Source organism: Oryctolagus cuniculus, chromosome 11 (genome assembly GCF_964237555.1).
Source record: "Oryctolagus cuniculus chromosome 11, mOryCun1.1, whole genome shotgun sequence".
NCBI lineage: Eukaryota > Metazoa > Chordata > Mammalia > Lagomorpha > Leporidae > Oryctolagus > Oryctolagus cuniculus.
In genome coordinates, this window is record NC_091442.1 from 111,530,878 (window position 1) to 111,555,832 (window position 24,955).

At 50.7% G+C, this 24,955-nt stretch overlaps 1 protein-coding gene across 5 annotated transcripts in view; it reads right to left on the reverse strand.

Annotated features, from left to right (window-relative positions):
- Window positions 1-24,955, reverse strand: part of LARGE1 (LARGE xylosyl- and glucuronyltransferase 1) — a 565,741-nt gene that overhangs the window by 404,826 nt on the left and 135,960 nt on the right. For all 5 annotated transcript variants that reach the window (XM_051846591.2, XM_051846590.2, XM_051846588.2 and 2 more), the window contains one exon: window positions 6,892-7,079. In XM_051846591.2, the coding sequence (XP_051702551.1) occupies window positions 6,892-6,997 (106 nt within the window). In that variant the 5' untranslated portion in view covers window positions 6,998-7,079. The remainder of the gene's footprint in view (window positions 1-6,891; window positions 7,080-24,955) is intronic.

A 24,955-nucleotide genomic window follows, 5' to 3' on the forward strand; every position in this document is an offset into this window, starting at 1 on the left:
CCAGGAGAACAGGCAGCTTGTGGAGTCCAAAAAAGGGCCAGAGACGGGTTCCTCCCCAGGGCCTCCAGAAGACAGCAGCCCTGCCAACATTTGACCCCCAGAACCGTCAATAAGAAATGTGTGCTTTTTTGAGCCGCTAAACGGGTGGTGATTGGTTACAGCAGCGATAGGTAACTGAGTCTGAGTAGACTCCGGGCTTCCAGGAAGCCAGGTTTCCTGACGCTCCGACTGAGGCTCTTGATTTGAGCTTTTCCAGGAGAGGCAGCCAACTGGTACGTGAGGCCGTGTGCCCCACCCTGGTAGACTGGCCAAGGCTATTTTAAGATCAAAGGCCAGCGGGGTGGAGGGAGGTTGCCAGTGTTTGGCCTAATGGTAAAACAGGTACTGGGACACCCCCGCCCCCCGTCCTGGAGTGGCCCGGTTCAAGTCCCAGCTCTGCTTCAGACTGCAGCTTCCTGAACGTGCAGCACGAGAGGCAGCGGGTGACGCCGGGGTGTCCGTTACCCAGATGGGAGACCCAGGTGGAGCTCGGGGCCCCTGGCTTTGGCTATTACAGGCTAGGAGGAGTGAAACAGCAGTGGGAACTCTCTGTCTCTTGAGTCCAATAAAATCAATAAATAAAGTGTTTAAAAGCTCCTAGGCTGAGAGTATAGGAAAAGCAGATGTCATCTTTACGACCACCTCACAACCCAGTAACATTGCGATGGACTCCAGCACCCTCCCAGGTACGAAGGCCTTAAAGAGATTTTTTTTTTTTTTGCCCAAAGATTAAGAACCACAGGCACCTGCAACCGCATCACGGTCCCGTGGCCTGGGCACCACTGACGCCACTCACTCCGTGTGCACTCTTAGTAAGCTTCTGCTCACATCCAGCACTGGCAGCTATTAAACACTGCTAGGAAACTCCTCATTTTTGAATCATTAAAAAAAAAATCAATATGTCTGCTGTATTATTCTCTTCATGTCAGTTTGCACTTAGCATCCTACATTCTTATACCCCATAATATCCTTATTAAGTGACACACTTGAGCCACTGGCAGGAAGGCAAAATTGGGCTGTGCTGCCACCCCAGGTGCCACAGAACCTGGCCTTAGGGACAGTAATGGCCTAGCCAACGGCTCACCAGCATCTTGGATGGGGTTAGGTCACAAAACTCCTGGCACATTCTCCAGACTGAAGACTGGGAGGTGCGTTTGAGGCTGGAGAATCAGATGTGTCTGGACAAGTCCTCCTTGGATAAGATAAATCCCCCCATCTCCCTTATCCCACAGCACTTGAGCCCCAAGACACCTTCCCCTCCACACTGAGTAAAACAGCAAAGAAACAATTTTAACTTACGGCTCTCTGGCTCCCTCCTAAATGGTCAAGTGTCAGGACCTCATTTCTATCCATTGAGATTTACTGTGGTGTTTCTCAACCACATTCATGCAGGAGGAGTTGGTGTTCATAAGAGCAGCAGGAGGGGCTGGTGCTGCGGTATAGGGGTGAGAGCCGCCGCCCACAGTGCCAGCATCCCATCTGGGCACAAGTTCGAGTCCCGGCTGCTCCACTTCCAATCCAGCTCTCTGCTATGGCCTGGGATAGTAGTAGAAGATGGCCCAAGTGCTTGGGCCCCTACACCCGTGTGGGAGACCCGGAAGAAGCTCCTGGCTCCTAGCTTCAGATCGGCACAGCTCCAGCCGTTGTGGCCATCTGGGGAGTGAACCAGTTGATGGAAGACCTCTCTCTCTCTCTGCCCCAGCCTTTCTGTAACTCTGCCTTCCAAACAGATAAATAAATCTAAGAGAGAAAGAGAGAAAGAGAGAAAGAGAGAAAGAGAGAAAGAGAGAAAGAGAGAGAGAGAGAGAGAGAAAGAAAGAAAGAAAGAAAGAAAGAAAGAAAGAGAAAAAGAAAAAGGAAAAAAGTGCAGCAGGAACAGTGAACCAAAGCATTATGACAAAACACAGGCAAGGGCTGAAATCAGTTCCAAAATTAATATCCTAAGCCTGTTCTGACCTGACAGTCTCTGAAGATACTGGCTCTTAAAGAACTCCCACCACAGCCTCACAGGCCTGCCTCCCAGACCAAGGAAGCTCCTGCATCAAGCTGGCTGTGCAGGCTCAAAGGGCGGCCTGTGTGAGCGACTTCCTGAAGGGCTCGCAGCTCAGTCACACCGAAACACCTCTCCCTGACGGGCCACAGAGAACCACATCCCGCAACTAGAACCCACCACGGCCATGAGAAGAGGTGACGCTCGTGGGAAATAACAGGCGTCGTCGCTGTTCAAATGGAGCCGTGGCTGTGCCGAATATGACACAGGGGCGAGATGAACATCCTCACCAAATACAGGGGGGCCCACGGAGCCAGGCTCTCTGCACCGAGAACTCTTCCCTAACACCGGCTCCTGATTCTCTCCGGCAGGAGGAAAGAATGCCCACAGGCTACATTTGGAGGAAGAGTCCGCTCCAGGATCCTTTTTTTTTTTTTTTTAACAGGCAGAGTGGACAGTGAGAGAGAGAGACAGAGAGAAAGGTCTTCCTTTTTGCCGTTGGTTCACCCTCCAATGGCCGCTGCAGGCGGGGCATTGCGCTGATCCAAAGGCAGGAGCCAGGTGCTTCTCCTGGTCTCCCATGTGGGTGCAGGGCCCTAGCACTTGGGCCATCCTTCACTGCACTCCCGGGCCACAGCAGAGAGCTGGCCTGGAAGAGGGGCAACCGGGACAGAATCCAGTGCCCCGACCATGACTAGAACCCGGTGTGCCGGCGCCGCTAGGTGGAGGATTAGCCTAGTGAGCCGCGGTGCCGGCCCCAGGATCCATTTTTAATACCCACTAGCAGTGCGTGTTTGGTTAGACACTGGGAGGGCGGGGATGAATCAGAGTCCCTGTATCAGGAAACTCACAGGTGAGTGCTTAGAAAGACGTCGAACAAGCCGCGTATCACTTGGAGGATGCTGGCCTCAGAAGTCTCCACGTGGGATCAGACATTAGGGGGAAATGACACTGACCAGGAGCGCGGAAGGTGTTTGCTGGGAGGAAGGGTTGTGAGCAGAAGGAACACAACAGCAAAAATTAAGACGCAGGAGAATAGATGTTTACCTAGGGAATTTAACAACTGCACTAGAACCTACGTAAAGGCTGAAATTACTGGGTAAAGGAAGGGGATGAGAAGTTGCCAAAGACCCCAGAATGACAGGGAGGGGTCCAGAGGCCATCCAGGAGGCAGGGAGAGCTGCTGCCACTCACAGCCAGAGAACACCACATCTGTTGGCTCATGCATTCATTCATTCATTCAGCAAACATCAGGGGGCCAACTCCGCTCCAGGCCCCACAGCAGGTGCTAGAGATGGACGCATGAACAGAAGAGAATTACTCCCTTCCCTTGCGGCGCCTGGAAACCAGCGGGGCAGACAGGCGATAATGACGGCAGCAAGAACAAAGAAACGCCAGGAGCATGAAGGGGAAGTGCAAGGACTCTGGGGAAGATGAAGCCGAGGATGCCAGCTGAGGGCCAGGTGCAGACATGGGGTGTTGAGGCCGAGGGTCCCATTCAGCCAGGGAACGAGGGAAAGGGAACAAAGAAAGGGCCCCAGGGAGATGCAATAGCACCCAGGAAGGGCAGTGACCACAAGGGCCATTTACATAGGATCCCAAGGACCCAGTGTGGCCGGGCAGAGGATGTGAGGGGGACATTAGGAGATGGCTCTGTGGCATCATCAAGGCGCCTGGCTCGTCGACGCAGGCGGGAACAGACACGGGAACACGGAGGCTGATCACCAAGGAAGCAGGGCAAAGCCAGCATAGCCGCAGTGGTCAAAGACGGGAAGCAAAAGGTGCAGCCGAAAGAGGCCACGAGCAAACTCAACAGGAGGTGGCACCTGACAGCGGGAAGGCAGCCGACGGGAGAGAGACAATAACCACGCCAAGGCTTACCGCTTGGAGGGCTTGCACCTGGGAAGGTTAACCGAGGTGGCAGAGGAAGGCAGGTGGATGGGGAAGAGATGAAGAAGTTGGGTTTAGGAACTCAGTGCTTACAAAACACCCTGTTTAATGTCTTTCACCGATGGTCCCGTGGGCTGCGACAAATGGCTCTGGGAACAGGAATCTGTTTCTCTTCCAGGAGGTAAACTCCACGCCCTACACTCCGATGGTGAGAAGAGAACTAATGCTAACAACCATGGTTCCACACTCAGGAACAAAGCACAACCAGCCTGCTCCCTCTTGCGTTCTACTTCCCGTTAACTGGGGAGGGTTCTGCTTGTTTCCAGTTCGCATACACCAAAGGCTTAGAATTCTGAACTTGTCTGTAGAACATGTGTGTCCCAAAGGTGGGCTTCGTTGTGACAACTTCTCTTCTTTGGAAGAAACGAAGGTCTAGAAAGGGGAGTAACTGTGCCCCAAACCAGCCGGCTCCTCTGGCTGAGCTGATGTGAGACCCTGTGACACCTGCCGCTGTCCAGCGCTCACTCAATGCGCCGAGCCGCTGCGTGGACTCAACTTCAGGATGCATGATGCCAGCATCTGCATCTTGGACAGAGTTCCTGGCTCTGCTCTCAGAAGATCGATTGGCATTAAACCAGGGTGGAAAGCAAATGGACTCACATAAAATATGAATAGCATTTCCAAGAATACACGGAGCAACTCTGTGCCTTCTTTTTGGCTTCACTTGTCATGAAACCAAAAACTCAAAGGGTCCGATAAAGGGACTGCAGCGTGTGAAGTGTAACTACAGAGAGGAGGATGTCTCCGCGGGCCCCTCTGGAAAAGCACGGGTGGCTGCAGCCACTGGCAGGGGTCACCTTTGTCTTCTGATAAAAGCCCAGCCAAGTGTCTTGGGGCCTCGGGGTCAGGCAGGTCACCTTGTCCAATTGCCCCTGGTGCTCCACACCCTTCTTGGACACTGCACTGCTGTGTGCGCATCTCTCCTACTGAGGCGTTCACTACCTTCTGAGCAGGTCCTCCCAGGGCTGGGCAGGAGGAGCCTCATGATGATGAACTTGACACCGACTCCCTGCCACCACGTCCCTCTGCAGATTGAGGGGCCATGGGACCAAGCCTCATCTCTTCAGGTGACAGCCCTTGGACGGCTGGTGCTGTGTTTGGGCGCCCTGAGCCTTAGGGTCCCCATTTCTTTTCATCCTTTCTTAGGCAACCAGGTTTACACGGGCACTGGTGTCCCCAGGCATCCCCCTACATCTGCTGACTTTTCTAGAATCGTCTTACGGTGCAGAGCCCACAGGTGCTGCTGTGTTGCAGCTGTGGACTCACTGAGCCATGGTACATCTGTGGCCTTTGCCATTCTAGCTAGAATGTGTATGTTAACGTACCCACATCACCTAGCCCCTGCCTAATGCCGTGTAGAGCTTGGTCCCAAGAGTAGGGCATTTCATTCTTAAACATCACATCCACAGAGAAGACGCTTGTACCCAGTGTCGCTTGATGCCATGCATTTTCTCGACCCTCCCAGTTTTCCCATAATTGATAAAGCAAGAACCGCTCAAACTCAACAATCACAATCACTCCCCTGGCCAGGGCTGCGCCTGGTAGCAAACGGCCTCAAAGCAGCCGTCCCACCACAGGCACAGTCAGTCACACCCTCTCCACACCCTACGATTCATGCTGGGTCTTTCCCCTTTGGGAGTCCACACCATGTGCCTTCAGGGCCACCCCTCCCTCAATCTCACCCCATGTGTTGCAGAACACACTCTGTGACAGGGCACAGAAGACACCAGACTCAAGGTTAGCTAAAAAGAGCAGTTTGGGGATGGGCACTCAGCCAAGCCGTTAAGACCGTAGTCAAGATAATGGTGCCCACCCCCTCTATTACACCTGTTCCAGCGCAGGTACCCTCTGCCTTCTGTGGTAAGCACTCCTCCATCACCTCTGGGAAATTCTTCATCTTCCCAAGGACCAGCATCAACTCACCTTCCTGTTTCTGATCCCCTTGCCAAAAACCCACGCGCCGTCTACTGCCCTGGCTCCTAATTAAAAGGTAGCCTTGAGCTGTCAATAAAATTATGCAAAAAATAAATGTTTAAAAACACAGTAGTGATTTCCTTGAGACAGATTTTTCACTTTTTTTTTTTTTTTAGCTAGTTCAAGTGCAGGGGTGAACAGAGACAGCATGAGCTTCACCACCGCTACTCCCTGCACCCCTGGAGCTTGGAAAGCCATCTTAGAAACACACAATGTCGCACTGCAGCTGAGGTTGCTGGAAGAGCAAATGGCAAGTCTTGTCTGTTCTACTTATTTCTGGAGAGTGGCAGGGATGATCATTTGTTTTTCTTAGTGTGGGGAGGGCAATTCTTCACTGCATCCCCAAGACCAGCCCGTCAGGATGACTGATCACCTTTCATCCACAGCCCAGGTCTGACAGCTCCAACAAACCTCCCTGCCAACACCCTGCCTTCCTCCATCAAGACACGCACCGCCAAGTGCAACAATCATCCGTCCACTCACCCATCTTCTCTGCTAGGCTGAGACCGTCCAGACCTGTTACACGCTACGCTCAGCACCAGGCTTAGTGCAGCCACCACTCCTCCATGCCCAGACAAAACACCTACTGTGGGAACGGCTGAATGAACACATAGACTAAGGGAGGGAACATCGGGCCCCAGGAACAGCTAAGGACTTCCCCAAGGCCCAACATTTCCCCATTACCGACACGCGGCTCAACTTCACTTGTGCGGCCACCATCATGCTAATGCATCAGGTGCACCTTATCCTGCTCTAGTTTTCCTTCTCACAATACCAACTGCCTCTGACTACCCTTGAAACACTAGGCAAGTCATTTCCTGTGACAAGGCATCCATATCCCATTGTTCTGCAAAATGAAAACTTAGCACCCAACAGCTCTGAGAAGCCTCTTGGAGTCTGTGACAACCAGAGTTCCTCACGTCCCCTCCTTTCCTTACCTTCGAAGCTCCCAGCAAACAAGTAAATCCAGGTGACAGCCGGAATGCAGAGCAGAGTCAAAGAGGCAGCCAGGAATTTCCGTCTCCCTCTGCAGATTCCCAGCATCCTCTCGGAGGTGGCAATCCCTAATCCCAGCGCCGCGTCTCTGTCCAGAGCGTGGAGTCCTCGGCCTCCCTCATAATACTTTCTGAAAGGAAGAGCAGAGAGGAAGGGCTGAGTTCTTTCTTAGCATTGGAGATGGATGCGAAAGGCAGAAGACAAACACCTCCTCCAGGGTGCTGAGGGCATTCACCTGCCCTGTGCCTTCTGGTTCCTTTAATCCCAAGAGACGACGGCGCAGCCCTGCAGCCTTGCAAAACTGACACTCAGTAAATATTACAGTCTGAAAAACCTGAAGGAGTCACATACACACACTTTCTAAAAACATTTATTTATTTGAAAGGAATAGTAACAGATTATTAGTCCATCTGTTGGTTCACTCCCCCAGAGAGCTGCAACCATAGGTCTGGGTCAGGCTGAAGCCAGGAGCCTGGAGCTCCGTCCAGGTCTCCGATGGGGTGGCAGGGACCCACATACATAAGCCATCTTCTGTTGTTTTCGCAGGCACATTAGCAGGGAGCTGGATCAGAAGCTGAGTAGCTGAAACTTGGACCAGCACTGTAATATGAGATGCCAGGATTACACGTGGTGGTTTAACCCACTGCACCACGATGCCTTACCCCCATGCACGCGTAAACACACACACATTTTACCGAATAAGTTAGCTTTAAGGCCTGAGCTAATATTCTTGAAAGGCATTTAGTTGGCACCTTTTACATACAAAGCACAAACCAGATGCTATGTTTAAAAAAAAAATGAGAACACAGGTTGGCTTCAAAATGCACACCTGATGGCAAGTGTTGCAGCTCAGAGGGTTGGATGCACACCCGCATCTCCTAATAAACAGGCTGCTAGCCTGAGTGCTGGCTACTCTGCTTCTGATCCAGCGTCATGCTACTGCACCCTGGGAGACAGCAGATAATGGCTCATGTGCTTGGACCCCTGACACCCACAGGGAAGACCCAGCTAGAGTTCCTGGCTTCTGTCTGGCCCAATCCTTGATATGCAGGCATTTTGGGAATGAACCAGTGGATAGAAATTATCATTGTCTCTATCACTCTGAAAAGAAAAATAAACATAAAAAAAGAGTGCATTGTCCTGAGACAAAACACCTGTAGGGTCCCCAAGAATGTGACAACTGAGAGGTGCTGAGACCCAGTGAAAAGACAGTCACAGTTGCTGACTGATTCGTGTGTGGTCAAGTTCACAGACGGGCTCCTGTGTTCCAGGCAGAAGAGACCACAAAAGGCACTTGGGTCAGACTGAAAAGGACACACAAGGGAAAGGAGGCTGGACAGGCCATGGCAGCTACCCGCAGCCACACCCTCGTGACATCTGAAGCCCAACAGCACTCAACAGGGACGGTCTTGAGAGCATCGATCTTCAACATGCAGAAGACATCTGGAAACATCAAAGAGTATCGACAGGAACAAACAGGCAACAGACCAGCAGCCTGGACAGGGACAATCTGTTGACCATGGCAGAAGACTGCACACTGATATGCTAAAAGATGAAGTCCCAAGCACACGAACATTCGCCTGAATTTCTGATCAGAAAGGCATGCGACTTACAAAGACACAACGGACATACAGCCCCAACTGACCACTGGGTCTCATCGCTACACACCCCTAACATGATGTCGCTGGCAAAGTCCCCGGAGGCCTCTCCACAGAGCAGAATTCATCTGTTGCAGACGATTCCCGAGGAATGGATGCCCAATGACATGGGTGGCTTGGGTCTCCCTTTCTGTACCCCCAGAGTGCATCCTTCCCTCTCTCAGAACTCGCAGGCACCCTGAGGCGGGAGCCTGGCTGAGCTGTGACAGTCTCAGAAGGTAGGGACCTACCCCAACTGATCCACCTGGCTTTCCCCAGGACTTAGCATACTGCCTGTCACCCACAAGTGCCTGATAATTGTCTGTAAAAAGAATAAATGGAGGGGCCAGCACTGTGGCATAGTGGGTAAAGCTGATGCCTGCAGTGCCTGCATCCCATCTGGGGTGCTGGTATAAGTCCCGGCTGCTCCACTTCTGATCCAGCTCTCTGCTCTGGCCTGAGAAAGCTGTAGAAGATGGCCCAAGTCCTTGGGCCCCTGTACCCTCATGGGAGACCCAGAGGAAGTTCCAGGCTCCTGGCTTTTCTGGGCATTGCAGCCATTTCGGGAGTGAACCAGCAGATAAAAAACCCCTCTCTTGCCTCTCTGCCTCTCAGTAAAAACTCTGCTTTTCAAATCAATAAATAAATCTTAAAAAAAAAAAAGAATAAATGGAATCAGAGTCTAACCAAAGGCGACCCTCTGGGGCTTCAGGAGTTTGCATTCTGCAAGTTGCTGGCAGTAAACACCTAACGGAGCCCATCTCAACTATCAGGGCTGGCCTCTCTTCGGTGACTGCTCTGACAGGATGTTCTAAGTGGCCTTCTTCTCAAACAGTTCTAAGACCACAGGGCTGCAGGGTGTGGGTTAGAAGTAAAACAGAAAAAGCAAAATCCTGCTGAACAGAGTGTTCAATTGAGAACAGTGTCATCCCCACCACCCCCACCCCCACATCTCTACACACTGAAGACCAAGCCCCGGGAACCTTTCAGGGGAAGGGAGTGTGGGTGAGGGAGAGGAGACCGTGCAGTTCCGCACATCTGGGTTCAAATCCAGGTGCTGCACTGACTGTGACCTGGCCATGCCCCGCCTCCAGGGAAGTCTCCTGTCATTCATCTGGAAATAGAAGCAATGCCTTCTATCTTGAAGAGTTATACGGCTCAAATGAAAGAGGCCTTGAGTGAGTGATCAGCAAAGATTTATCAGGTTCATTTCAGAGGTGATGGCCATCTTGAGCACACCCTTACTTACCCTGCTGTCTCTCCCCATGCCCACACTCCCACACTCTCCCGCCCCGCAAGGTTGGGCAGAAACAGGTTCCAACAAAGAAGCAGCAACTGACAAACCAAATGGGTGACTGAAACCTGCAGGATCCACCTATTCTATTCTTCATCACATTAAAAATCTAGATTTTTTTTTTTACAGTTCATTTATAATAATAGTCAAGACAACCAAGAATAAGCACCTGTGTTTTTTTTCCCCATACATCTTCTTGTATAATTCTCAACATCACCTACAAGTTAAGTACTATTTTTAGTTTCCACTGTGGAGATGAGAAAACTCAAGTCTAGATTCACTCATTAACTGTCCAAAGGTTCCGCATTTAGGAAGAGGCAACACCCCAGGCTCTGCTCTCCCTGTTAACGAATTCTAGCAATGTCTGCCAAAGGCCATCCTTCTTTTGATCTAACCTGTTTCATCCTGAATCCTATGCTTATTTCATTCCAAGGATCAATTATGTTGTAACAGGTCTCCTTCCTCCACTAACAGTGCCCCACCCCCAACTCCAAATACAATGACAGAAGTTGGAAAGCTACAAACAGGTTTAGACTTCAGGGGAAAGTCGGATAGAAACTGAACTCAACTGGCATTAATATTTAAATAATATTTTTAAAATGCTTTAAAATGCTTATTCTTCCCTCTCTCCACCTGCAGAAGTTAATTCCAACTTGGGTAATTTGTACAAAGCTTTAAAACAGTGGAGGGTGGTTTACCTTTTATGATAACATTGGCATCGGAAATTAAACCCAGCAGGTAAAAAATATTCCTTCATGGATTTGACTTTTAAATGACACCTCTGTGCACTCAAAACACATTTCAAACGGAAAAAAAAATCTCACTTTCTATCAGAAGTTACTCCAGGAAGTCAATATAGGAATCTACACAAGAAGAATGGAAGGAAGAAACAGGAGGTGGGCTGGAAATTACCTCCTAAATAAATGCAAACACTGATGTGCTGGCTACCAACACCAGCCTCAAAGCTGCTTTCCCTCCCTCCGGGCAGGGCTGCCTAGGGAAGGGGGACCTACAACCGGGCCCCATTCACTCAGGGGTCTCCCAGTCCTCCCTCCATGCCAACACCCCATCCCAGGGCTCAACATCCACTCCCATCTGTCTTCACCATTGCAACTCACATAGATAAGGAACCTGTATGAGCCAGAAAAACCATCTTGACTTGCTAAGCCACAAAAGCTTAGGATTCAAAGCTGAATGTTTAATGGGATCAGAAGTGTCCTACAGTAGAGCCCAAAGCAATAAATGCTGCACACCTGGGCAAATACTTATATATCTATAAAAGTTTGTGGAAAAGTGTGAGTTCATTTTGGTGCAAAAACAACACTGAAATCCATGCACAGTTTTGTAATAATGCTCACTGCCTGTATATTATTTTTAAAAAGAGGCACCATAAAAAAGGTTTTTTGCACCAAAATAGACTTACACTTTCCATTTTCCTGGACTTTTTGAAGAATCCTCATATGTATGAAAAAAGGCTCCACTGTACCAAATTAGCTCAGGATGTAACATGAATAATTTTAATGTATATGAACATATATTTTGCCAAATTTTATACAAGAAAGGTAGTTTGCTATTATAATTTTAAAACCACTCACAAGCATAAATCATTCTATCTTCTTATTGTGTTGCTTGCAATTCAAACACCTCAGCATGAAAAGCACAGTACACTGGGAGATGTGTTTTGGCTTTCACTTACGCGCTGGGTGCGGTGAGTTAACATCTGTGGTTTCCTAATTGGGAATGCACCCTCCAGGGCCGGAAGGTTCCCCATGAAACACACCAGTCAGAAGCTCACAAGCCCACACCACAAATGCCTGCTCCAGCTACCTCCAGTCAACACCAGGGGCTATCTTTTAATTAACATCATGAAGCTTAGAGATGATTTTTCGAGACTGTTCACAATGAGTGATTTGTCTAAAATGACACTGCATACAAAGACGGAATACGCGTCTAAGGAACAACACATTCCTAAACATAAAAACCTAAGGAACACAACGGCCCAAACCCTTCAAAATCGCTTAGGACCCCAGACGGATCCAAGGTGCATTTAAGAACCGGAGGATTTGGGCCACTTGTTCTAACTACAGATTGGCTGCCAGTCACACATTGTCACCTCCGTTCCAAGCGAGCGCTCCGGCAAGGCGCTGTCACAGTGCCCCAGAGAACTCTATTACCCTGCAGGTCCTACAGCACACACAGACCCTCAACACATGTCAGCGTTTATTACCAGGACTTGTGATCCTGCACTGCTCGCCTGCACCCCAGGCATCCTCCCTCGTCCTGACCAAGGCCTGGAAAGTCGCTTCTCCTCCCTGGACCTCCCCAGCACCTCGTAGCCACACTGCTTCTGCAGGGCCTCTCAGGCCAGTCCATCAGAAACACTTCATCCTCTTGGAATCACTTCCTGAGCATTAGCTGTCCTTCTTTCAACTAAAACCCCTAAAGGGCAAAGGATCCAGGTTCTGTGTTGGTGTGACGTCTCCCCGTGAGTCGGGCATGTACAAGGGAGGAGGACCTGCGCTCTCCCATCTCAGCAGAGCCCACTGCGTCAGCATCAGCTGAAATCGTTAGAAAATGCAGTCTCAGACCTCACCCCAGCCCCGCTACTCTGGATCAGACCCTGAGTGACTCATGCACACACTCGGGTTTTTGAGAAGCGGGTCCTGAAGCCCTTAGAGTACATAACCCATTAACAACACTGACCTCCTACCACTCCTCCCCTTCCCAGGGCAGGGACAGGCCAGCGCAACAAGGAGAACTCTTCCCATCCTATGCTTTTTTGATTACTTATTTTTTAAAGATATATTTTATTTATTTGAAAGAGTTACAGAGAGAGGTAGAGACAGAGAGAGAGAGGTCTTCCATCCACTAGTTCACTCCTCAGATGGCCACAACGGTCAGAGCTGCGCTGATCCAAAGCCAGGAGCTTCTTCCAGGTCTCCCACATCGGTTCTGGGGCCCAAGGACGTGGGCCATCTTCTATTGCATTCCCAGGCCATAGCACAGAGCTGGATCAGAAGAGGAGCAGCCAGGACTCGAACCAGCGCCCATATGGGATGCCGGCACTGCAGGCCAGGGCTTTAACCCACTGCACCACAGCGCCGGCCCCATGATTGCTTATTTTTGACATCAGCTTGCTGACAGATGGAAGCAGTTTCTAGAAGAAACAGCACCTTTTTCTAGTGAAGCAAAAGTGTCTACGCACATCTCATCCGAAAACGCCTCCCACATTTGGATCAGGATGGGATGAACACCGTCGCTCAGGGCTTCACGATCTCCATCCTACAGAACAGAAAGCCAAGACTAGGGAGGTGAAGGACCCCACGTAAACTCTGGTGCTACCCTGCGTGGAAACAAAGTCAGCAGGACATACAGCCGGTCCGCTCTCTCCACAATCTGACCCTGAGTGACAGAGGGCAGAGACCTCGTCCACTTCGTCCATTCCTGCTGGGTCTCTTACTAGAACCGTATCTGGCATGAGGGAGCTGATCAGAACATATTTATTAATGGATCAAGGACTGAACATGTCAGCCACAGCCTGCTTCTCCTTGCATGTTCGCTCTCCTACAAACTTACACCCATCACACAAACCCTGGCAGCAACCCCCTGCTGCCGAGTCCAGCTATGGAATCCCGTGGAACTTCCATGTAATCAGCCAACACCTATGCATCCTCAACTTGCTCTCACTCTTCACCCCCTGCTCTTAGGTAAAAATACAGCTGTCCCCTAAGCCACTTTAGGAGATCAAAGGAAAGATGCTCCCTCTACCCCCAATCTACAATGCATGAACCTCAGGGCTAGGAAATGGGTCTTCCTCATCCTGGCTCCCAGCCTTCCCCTCCCCCATGCCCAGTATCACTGCCCTTCTGTCTTCTGCGGGAACCTTGCCATCCTTCTTGCTGTCCCTATCACCGCTGGTCACTGCTCTTGAAGACTGAAGCCCCAGAACATTCTCACACTCTTCCTCCATGAGCTGAAACCATCTGGCATTTCACTTGGGCCGGGTGTTCTAGAACTTGCTGTCACCCTAAGCAGCCCAACCTCCAAAATTCCCAACATCAACACCCACCCCCGTGCCCCTCTTAGCCCTCCCACTGCCATGACAAGGACCCTGTTCATCGGTGTTGTCAGGAGCTCATTTCTCAGGTCCCCGTGCACTACCCAGCCAGGTCTGCATGTCGTTCTGTTCTCTGCTGCTCAGCTTAGATAGCGTGGCTCACAATCCCAACCTCCCTCTACAAGCACTCACACCTCCCTCGGCCCTCCTTCCTTCCGACTATTCTGGGAAAATCCAAGGCTTCAGACAAAAGCATCCACATTCATTCTCATGGCAAAGCCCAAAGGGATAGGAAAATCACAGAACCAGGCATGTGCTGTAATCACTTCTCATTCACATGGGCACTCAACTACCGCTCAGGAACTCCACTACCTTTCTCCAGGAAATTCACTCTGCAGCCTCAGAGATACTCACTCCCACATTTCTTGTCTCCTCGACCCTCCCCTCTCCTCAATGCTAAACGCCAGGTGAGTCCCAGGATGCACAGTGGGCCCCACACAAGAGACCTCCCATGCCAATGGCTTGTGCAACTATCTCCAGGCTGAGGACTCTCACGTTTGCATCTCCAGCGCTGGCCTCTCTGAGCTCCAGATTCATACAAACCCACGGAGAGATTCACGCCTGCCTCAGACCTCAACTCCAAACCTAGAACTTCTCACCTCCATAAATGGCAGCAGCATCTACTGCACTACTCAAGTCACATCCTTGGGGCCCTTCTCAATTCCCCACTCACCCATCTCACCAGGTCTAAGGTCTGCACACTGAAATCTAGCCATTTTTACTTCTAAAACATTCCTCCTCTGCCTTCACCTTTACTACCCCAAAATGACAGTGTCATCTCATGCTTATGGCTACTGCATTGGCCATCTAACTCACATCCCACTTGAAATTACTCAATGGTTCTCACAAGCTCTTTTTTTTTTTTTTAAACAGGCAGAGTGGACAGTGAGAGAGAGAGAGAGAGTGAGAGAGAGAGAGAGAGAGAGAGAGAGAGAGAAAGTCTTCCTTTTCCATTGGTTCACCCCCTAAATGGCTGCTACGGCCGGCACACCACACTGATCTGAAACCAGGAGCCAGGTGCTTCTCCTGGTCTCCCATGCTGGGGCAGGGCCCAAGCACTTGGGCCATCCTCCACTGCACTCCCGGGCCACAGCAGAGAGCTGGCCTGGAAGAGGGGCAACCGGGACAGAATCCGGCACCCAGACCGGGACTAGAACCCGCTGTGCCGGTGCCGCAAGGCAGAGGATTAGCCTATTGAGCCGCGGCGCCAGTCTCTCACAAGCTCTCAAGATGAATTCTAATCTCCTTGCCACATACTAGGTCCTACCTGACTCGACCTCCATCTCTCGGGCCAGTCTCTCCTTAGCTTTGCATTCCTCCAGCTCCACTGGCCCCTTCATTTTAGGGCAACACCTCAGGCGCATTCACAAGTGTGTTCCTGATATTAGAACACTCACCAGCCTGGTCTTGCACTGGCTCAGTCCTTTTTCTCTTTGCAGCCCAGATCTTTTAAGATTTTTACTTTATTTGAGTGATGATGGGTTGCAATGAGAGAGGGAAAGACAGAGACAAAGTTCTTCTATACACTGGTTACTCCCTCCATGGCTGACACAGCTAGGTTGTGCCAGGCTGAGACTCCCACATGAGTGGCAGGGCCCAAAGACATGAGCCATCTTTCACTGCTTTCCCAGGTGCATTAGCAGGGAATTGGATTGGAAGTGGAGCAGCCGGGACTCAAACCAGCACTTATATGGGATGGCTGGAATCTCCAGTAGAGGCTTAACCTGCTGTGCCACAAAGCTAATCCCAAGAGCCTCGATCTTGAAGGCAATCAACCTAAGTAACTCTTCTCAGACACACGAACACCTAAGTAGTGCCTTCCCTATTCTATCTACCACCATGCTGTCACTGTTTCCTCCATCGCACTCTTCAATTTTCAAAAGTATACACTTGGTTGATTGATTACGTGCTTAATGGGTGCCACACTTGAGAGATTTTAATCTCCACTTGGCAAAAACCATCACTGCTTTATATCTGATGTAGACCCCAGGCACGCAGGGAGCGTTCAACGGCCATCTTTTAAATGAATAAAAGAACACAAGAATGAGAGGCCCGTGTGCCAACAGGTACTTTCAATCACTTTGCTTCCGTAAGCCTTTTTTAAACAAAGGCCTGCCAACAAGCTGTCACACCACACAACATTGGCAACAGGAAAAGCAAAATCCTCACGGCGTCTTAGTGGGCCCCTGCACCCCTGCAAAGGTCATTTCTAAAACTTTATTTGCAGCCCAGCAGAGGGACACACACAGAAGCACGTGGTGCCTCTCCTGGGGCCGGCGGCCACACGCAGGTGCATCTGTACGTGAGTGTCCCTCCCGCAGTACCCCAAAGCATGATCTCTTGGCCTGTCAAACTCTGTCAAACTGACATCCCTGATTCCTTTTTCCTTTTTTTTTTTTGGAGAATGGCATTGGGCCTTGCAGGCACTGTTTTTTAAAAATCGATCATATGAACCCAAAGAGTCAAAGCCACCCGTGATACTCTTTGGAACATGAAATAACCTGGAGTTCACTGTGTTGTAAGGACCAAAGGGCCCGTTCTCACCAACTCGCTGTGTCTTGATCCCGCCATGAAGTCAAATGCCCTGGCCGCAAGGAAACATGTCCTTTTGCCCTCGGAACCACGGTGATGTCACAGATCAAGGCAGAGGCCTCCCTAGGGCCTACTACAGGGTCTTCGGCCACCCATGCTCACACAGCTCTGCAGTGAGGACGTGTTAATTGTTGCCTGGAAGTTCTGTCCATCTTGCCTCTGTTATATGCAAAGCCACCCCGAGGCACCGTCCGTACTGCACATCAGCATCCATAAAGCCACGCAGGGCAGGAGACCTGGGCTCGGGGATCAGCTCTGCACAGGCCGGCTGCAGGAGCTGGGCACTCCTTCTGTATCCTGGAGCCTCTGCACGTTGCTGTGTGAAAGCCATGGAACGATGTTGTTGCAGAAGAGCAGGTGAGCCAGCAGCTAAGCTGCCCACTTCCCATATCAGAATGTCTGGGTTCCATTCCCCTCCCAGCATCCTGCCAATGGAGACGGCGGTGACGACTCAAGTTACTGGGTTCCTGCCACCCACATGGGAGACCTGGACTGAGTTCCTGGTTCCAATCCCAGCCTAGCACCAGCTAGCGTGAGCATTCGGGGAATGAACCAGCAGGTGAGAGATTCCTCTCTCTCCTTCTGCTTTCTCAAATAAATAAATAAGTTTAAAATCATTTTTGAAAAAGGAGTTGTTGCAAGGATTGAGGGGGATCAAATAAAATCCAAACACGAGTACACAACAACTGTAAGAGGTGCTACAGTAATATCAATAAGATTAAAGTGAATTGATGGCACTTCAGCCGCTTGGCCAAATTCTTTTTTTTTTTTTTTTTTTTTTGACAGGCAGAGTGAACAGTGAGAGAGAGAGACAGAGAGAAAGGTCTTCCTTTGCCGTTGGTTCACCCTCCAATGGCCGCCGCGGCTGGTGCGCTGTGGCCGGCACACCGTGCTGATCTGATGGCAGGAGCCAGGTGCTTCTCCTGGTCTCCCATGGGGTGCAGGGCCCAAGCACTTGGGCCATCCTCCACTGCACTCCCTGGCCACAGCAGAGAGCTGGCCTGGAAGAGGGGCAACCGGGACAGAATCCGGCGCCCCGACCGGGACTAGAACCCGGTGTGCCGGCGCCGCAGGTGGAGGATTAGCCTAGTGAGCCACAGCGCCGGCCCCAATCAAATTATTAAGACAATAGCACAGAGTCTACTGTCTCCTTGCTTGGACATCCATAAGCGGGGTGTGTATAGGGGAGGGAACTAACAAACAGGTGTGAGCTCTGGGTCTTCTCAGGCCCTGTATTTTGGTAAAGGGGGCACTACTGAAAAAGAAAGAACATTCTTACATCTACTTAGAGGAGGAGACTCTGAGCACATTGGTCATTGTTACAGCCCCCCTTTTTTTAATTTTATTTATTAATTTGAGAGGTAGAGTTACAGACAGTGAGAGAGACAGAGAGAAAGATCTTCCATCCCCTGGTTCACTTCCCAAATGGCCATAATGGCTGGAGCCAGGCTGATCCGAAGCCAGGAGTCAGGAGCTTCTTCCAGGTCTCCCACATGGGTGCAGGGGCCCAAGGACTTGGGCCATCTTCCACTGCTTCCCCAGGTCATAGCAGAGAGCTGGATCAGAAGAGGAGCAGACAGGACATGATCCGGTGCCCATAGGGGATGCTGGCACCGTAGGCAGAGGCTTAGCCTACTATGCCACAGTGCTGCTGCCCCTGCTACTGTTCTAAGGAGATCATATCCATTCTTTAAAAAGGCAGAGCCCCATGAGAGAAACTGCACCTCCAAACCTGGTACCAGGAAATCATACTTTCCTGAAGAGCCAGTAAAGTCCCCGGAGAGCAAACAACTATTCTTACAAAACTCATCTGTTCTGTATACTTGCCTTTAACTGGAGAAATTAATTTTAATCTTATATTTTATTTAGCCTAGTATGTCCAAACTATTAGCATTTCACATGTAAGCAGAAGGACACACTATCCATGAGATACATGGTATTCTTTTTTTAAGATTTTATTTATTTATCTGAGAGGTAGAGTTACAGCGAGAGGGAGAAACAGAGAAAAAGGTCTTCCCTCCGATGGTTCACTCCCCAGAAGGCCACAACGTCCGGAGCTGTGCCGATCCAAAGCCAGGAGCCAGGAGCTTCCTCCTGTTCTCCCATGTGGATGCAGGGGCCCAAGCACTTAGGTCATCCTCTACTGCTTTCCCAGGCCAGAGCAGAGAGCTGGATGGGAAGAGGAGCTGCCAGGACTAGAACCGGCGCCCACATGGGATGCCAGCTCTGTAGGCGGAGGATTAACCTACTGCACCACAACGCAGGCCCCCACGGCATTCTTTGTTCTCACACTCAGTCACTGAAACGAGAGTGCATCTTAAGGAGCAAGAGTGTCGACACAAGCGGCCACAGTGCTGGACAGCGCAGGAGTAAATTCTCTCCAAGGCTTCAGACTGCACTGTTTAGGAAGTAGTGCAGTTAAAGGGTGGAGCTAAAGCAGAACTCCTACAGTAATACAGGCTGGATAGATAGCAGCAGAACCAGAGAGAACTGAATGTGAGTAGACGTGGCAACGCTTAACGAGAAAAGAAAACATTTATTGAGGCAAGTGGGCTGCCCAGATTCCACTCGAATACTTCTCATGGCCTTAACCCATGCAGTCTTTGCAACCCACCTGCTAGACTCCACGTCACTCAGGAGGGCCCTGAGGCTCGAAGAGGTTAAGAGACTCAGGTCAGGCCAGCACTTAGGCTCACTAGGCTAATCCTCTGCCTGCGGCACCGGCACCCCGTGTTCTAGTCCCGGTTGGGGCGCCGGATTCCATCCCGGTCGCTCCTCTTCCAGTCCAGCTCTCTGCTGTAGCCCGGAAGGGCAGTGGAGGATGGCCCAGGTCCTTGGGCCCTGCACCCCATGGGAGACCAGGAGGAAGCACCTGGCTCCTGGCTTCGGATCGGCGCAGCGGCCATTTGGAGAGTGAACCAATGGAAGGAAGACCTTTCTCTCTGTCTCTCTCTGTCACTCACTGTCTAACTCTGCCTGTTAAAAAAAAAAAAAAAAAAAAAAAAAGAGAGGGAGAGAGAGAGAGACTCAGGTCACACAGCTGCCAAGAGGGGACACCGGGAACAGCCCTGGGACGTCAGCCTTCGAGTCCAGCATGCTTTCCCCAACACAGTAGCAAAGGCCTCCCAAATCTGGCCCCTGCTGCCTTCACCTCTCCAGCCTTGGAGCCTGGTCCAAGCCACACCTACTCCAAGAACACCTTCCGGACGAAAGATCCAGGTGCTTCTTACTCCCCTGCCTTTCCACAGCCACCGCCTCCGCCTGCTGGCCCTTCTCCACACTAGTCTCTAGCCAGCTGTTCCCGCAAGGGGGATCTGGCCCCCTTCCCCAGGGCACATTTAGCAAGGACTGCAGGCAATTTGGTTGTCAAGAGGGGAGGGAAGGAGAGTGGGTGAGTTGCTACTACAGTCTGCTGGGTGGAGGCTGACAAACATCTGACAAAGCCTGGGACGGTCCCACACTAAACACTGATGCAGTGGTGCAGCGGGTTATGCCACCACTTGCAATGCTGGCATCCCAAATGGACGCCGGTTCAAGTCCTGGTTACTCCACCTGTGATCCAGCTCCCTGCTAATGGCCTCGGAGGGCAACGGAGGGATGGCCCAAGTGTTTAGGCCCCTGCCACCCACTTGGGAGACCTGGATGAAGCTTCTGGCTCCTGGCTTGGCTTTGGTCTGGCCTATCTGGGGAGTGAACCAGCAGGTGGAAGACCTCTTTTTCTCTCTGCCTCGCTTCTCTCCAACTCTGCCTTTCAAATAAGTAAATGAATCTTAGAGAGAGCCATTCAGCCCCACATGACAACATGACTGAGCTGGACAAAGCCTGGGCTATGAAGGCATCAGGAAGACCCAGCCCTCACTGAAGGACTCAAACGGTGCTATAAGCCCAGGGAAACCTGCAGGTTCACTGTGGTCACCCCCGCCCTCCTGCCAGGCCACCTCCCTTGGGCTGGGGCAGTGAGGCACATCCATCCTCATCCCTGGCTGGCTTCTCAGCTCCCACCACCTGTACTGCACCCCACAACCGGCTTCTGTGAGAAGGGCAGGGGCTCGGGTGTAACAGTCACAGTAGGTGGGTGGTGTAACCGTGTGTCTAGCACAGGGCTCTCTGGGGTGCCACAGGTCAAGAAGCAAAAAGGAGAAAAGAAGGGGAAAGGAATAAAAAAGTCCCACTTCGGAAGGTCGCCTCTCTCACCAACCGTACCTTTCCCGAGGACAGACGGCTCTTCTTGTCTGAGGACAGCTGTGGGAAGGCTGATTCTGACGTTCTTCTGAATGCTAAGTCAGAAGCCTTACCCCACCCATGAGGCGACCCCTGAAGGCACCCGTTGGAGTGGCTTCCGCTTTGCATTCTGGAAAGGGCTGATTCAAGCAGCCAGGCTTCGCGTTCTCATTCTGCTTGAGCAAAAAGGCCTAAGACTTTAACAAGGGCCCAGGCTGCCAATGGGCTTGAGCATTCCTGGCTGCAGAGCCCGCCCAGCTCACACGGTCTTTTGTTCCTCCTGCTTTGCAGCCTACTTCACATGGGTATCTCTGGTGGCAGAGGCTTCCGAGGCAGCCCCAACTTCTCTACCCCTTGCCATCTGTTCTCAGCCAGGAGATGAAGCTTTCGTGGGTGTACCCTATTTCAGGACCCAGGGCTCGGGATGATGGCTAACGATGGATATGACAGGGTCCCTGCTCCTGAAGACAGCATCAGAGACAGAAAGACAGAAGCACACACAAGTCAGGGGCAGTGATGACGAGACAACATCTGTGCTGAGCCGGGGAAGATGGTGCAACTTCAAAGGGCTGCCAAGGACAGAGCAGGCACTCCCAGCAGAGGACAGACAGGTCACAAGGCTGACAGGTGGAGGGGCAAGGGATTGGGACGGACCTTGAAGGCTAAAGGAAGAATCTGAACTTTGCTCTACAGCTCCCTGGGGAGCTACTGAAGATTCCTGAGCAGGAGTGAGGGCATCTGTGTTTTGGGGAGACCCGGCTGCAGGCCCTTTTCAGAGCTGTGCCTTGTCTGTGGGACATCGTCGTGTTAACACAGCCCTGGTCCAGACCACAGCTCGGGCAGCGCTGTCCCGGGGCACGGGGCCTCGAGCTGCAGGAGACCAATCAGGACCAGCCCGAGTTACAGCAATGCCACTCTCCTTTGCTAGGGACTGGTTTGAGGATGACCTGTAGCGCAGTACCAGTCATGCACGGTGGCTCCAACGCCACAGAGAGGGAGAAGGGGAGGAGGAGGAAGAGAGATGGGAGGAAAATTCTCCTTCCAGACAGACAGCTGCATTCCTCATGGGCCTCAGAGTGCAGAAAAAGTCTAAGTGTAACACGCATACGCCAAAGGGTGTCCTTATGCAAAAAACTCTGAATTACAGTTCAGTGACGGCTTCCAAGAGTGGAACCCTTTAGCCCTTCTTTCAATATTCCCCTGATCTGGGCCCCACAAATATCCTTGTGAGAACCGTTTTTGATTGAGGGAAAATTCACATAGCCTAAAAGTAACCATTTAACATAACCACTGTTTTCTAGGTCCAGGAAAATGTCATTACTACGAGAGAAAAACCACTGTCATTTCCCAATTTTCCCGACCCCTAGTTCCTGGCAATTTCACCCAAATGGAATCACACAGTGTGTGGCCTTTTCTGTGTGGCCACCTCCACCGAGCCTTCTGGAAGGTTCATCCCTGCTCCAGCAACCATTCACACAGCACAGCACTGCATACGTACACACTGTCTACCCACCCCTGTGGTGACCTCGTGTTTGGGAGGCTTCCACATTTTGTCTACTGTGAACAGAGCTGCTTTGAACACTCGTGCACAAGTACTTGTTTGACAATGGTTTGTCTCAAGGTTATCCAAATGCCTTGCACACTTTCTTTTAATTACTATTGATGATTTTAAGATGCTAGGATCTAGTACACATAAGCTCAGGCAATAGTAACTATTTAGTACTTACTATCTCCCTGGCTTTATGTTGGCTTGATTAACAATGACATCTCATTTAAGCCACTCAGAACTCCCAATATTTGTGTGGCATTATGCTACCAGGCAAGTACAAAAACATGGCTCAGTGTAGGTTAATGGTATGGGGTAGACCTAAGATTAAACACAGTAGGAAAATGACACGTGGGCTATCCAGCACACAGCAGCTGAATAATGAGCATTAATTAAGCAAGTACCTAAAGAAAAAAATTGAAGGGAGGGGTTCAGAAGGCACAGTCAACTTTCATCCCCACCCCTCTATAAACTAACTGCAGGTTCACAGTGAACGATTCGTAGTCTAAGCTGCTGTAATGAAGTGCTACGGCTGGATGGCTCGAACGGCAGGGGTTTGCTTCAGTTCTAGAGGCCACAAGTTCAAGATCACGGTGAGGACACAGCACACTCCTTTGGAAGGCGATAATGGAGGATCTGTCCCAGGTTTCTCTCTCAGCTTCTGGTAGTCCCGTGCACTGTGGTAACATAACCTCAGTCTTTGCAGGGCAGCCTCCTCTGAATATAAAGATACCCAACATTTTGGATTAGGGGCCCCATTTGATCCAGTATGATCTCATCTTAACACCTGCAGCAACCTTAGTCCCAAATTAGGTCACAATGTGAGGATCTGAGGGTGCATATAAGCCAACCCACAACAGTAACCTGCACCTTCTCAAGACAGGAAACCACCACGAGGCAGGGGAAGAGGCATTTCAGTTCCATGGTGGGGGGTGGGGGGACCGGGTCAGAGATTCCCAGTCCCCAGAGACCACGGGACTAACCCAGCACGCTGGGGAGTGGACAGGATGGCCTTGAATGTGGCCACAGGTCTCAACATTCTAAAGGTTGTGAAAGAAAGAGCGTAAAACCAAGAGTGAAGAAATCGCAGCCTGCAACTGGTCTGACCCAGCAGGTTCAGTCACTGGTCCTGTCACCCCTAAAACACAGCATCTGCTCATTGACTGCAAAATCCACCAGTGGATAATGAATTCGTCCTCTGGAGCAGGGCAGAACTGATCACGGCTGAGAACAAGCCCCTGCTTTTTCAGCACTGGGTGAGAACTTCCGCTGCCACCTTCCGAGTTAGAGATTAAGTCCGGGTATCCAGGCTTCCATACAAAATCACCCTGGTCACATCTATCTCACTCACACGACCCGTTAGACAGATGCGGCACATAAAGTAAACAGTCTGCTTAATGAGCACGAGTTCATTAGTTGTGGGGCTGTCAGTGGGGCCCGACGGATGTGATAACACACAAAGCTGCCCCCGTCTTGGAAGTCAGGCTAACTGCTCTCCGGTTTTATCACCCAATTCATAACCCTGCTGGCTGGCTTCAAGAATCAATAGCCTGGTGGTTTTGGTATCCAATAAATTTGTCTTCGTTTGGACGTTTTTCATTTCCCATGCCACTTGGAGAGAGCAGGATAAGGTAAATCGCTCCGCGCACAGCATTTGTTTTTCCAAATCTATAATTTCACACTGACATGTTCCAGCAACCACTGAAGGAAAAGAGGGAAAGCAAGCAGATAGCAGAGGCCCCATCTGAAGATCAAGGAATTTTTCCACTGGCATCATTTGGGACAAGTCATTGAACAAGTGTCAACTGGTCTACCCAGAAGGACCCATCCTTCACCCAGCAAAAAAACTCAACCAGCATTTACTCTGAGCCAAGCCCTGCGCTAGGTAACTGACATACATCAGCTCATTAATCCTCACGCATGGACCACATGGAAAAATGCCCATGTTGTTATAGTACATGCAAAAAAATATGCTTATTTACCTATTTTTATGTTTCCATTGGACGCTGAAACTAAGTGGACAAAGGAAAACAAGAGGAGACATAGGGAACCAGCATGTGCTGAAAGCAAATCAACACAGGTACGAGTACAGACCCAAGATCACCGGGCTGGAGGTAGCTTGGGGAGGGGGTTTGGAGAGGTGACTGTTTCCTGATAGACTACAGATTACCCCGAGTGGGGTGCTGGCACCCCAGCAGAGGAAGGGCACGTCCTGAGTTCCTACTCAGTTACAGAACGAAGTCTAGAATCAGATTCCCTGTCTTCTTGACCTGCTGCTTCTATTTATCTTCTTCATCACCACCAAATCTACCGGAATTTTTTAAAATGTTCGAAGGACCAAGCTATGAAAGAGTCATGATTTGAAAGCCCTCAAGAGGGAAGGCAGAGAAACAATGGAAAGCCAAGTCCAAATCCATAGAGAAAGAAGCTGGTTACCTGGGACCAGGGGAAGAGGAGGGGCAGTGACTGCTGATAAGCAGGGAGTTGCTTTCCGGAAAGGAACATTCTGGAATTAGATGAAGGTGACAGTCCACCCCCTTGTGAATATACTAACAACTGCCCACTTGCACACTCTGCAAAGGTGAGACTTAAGAGTTAT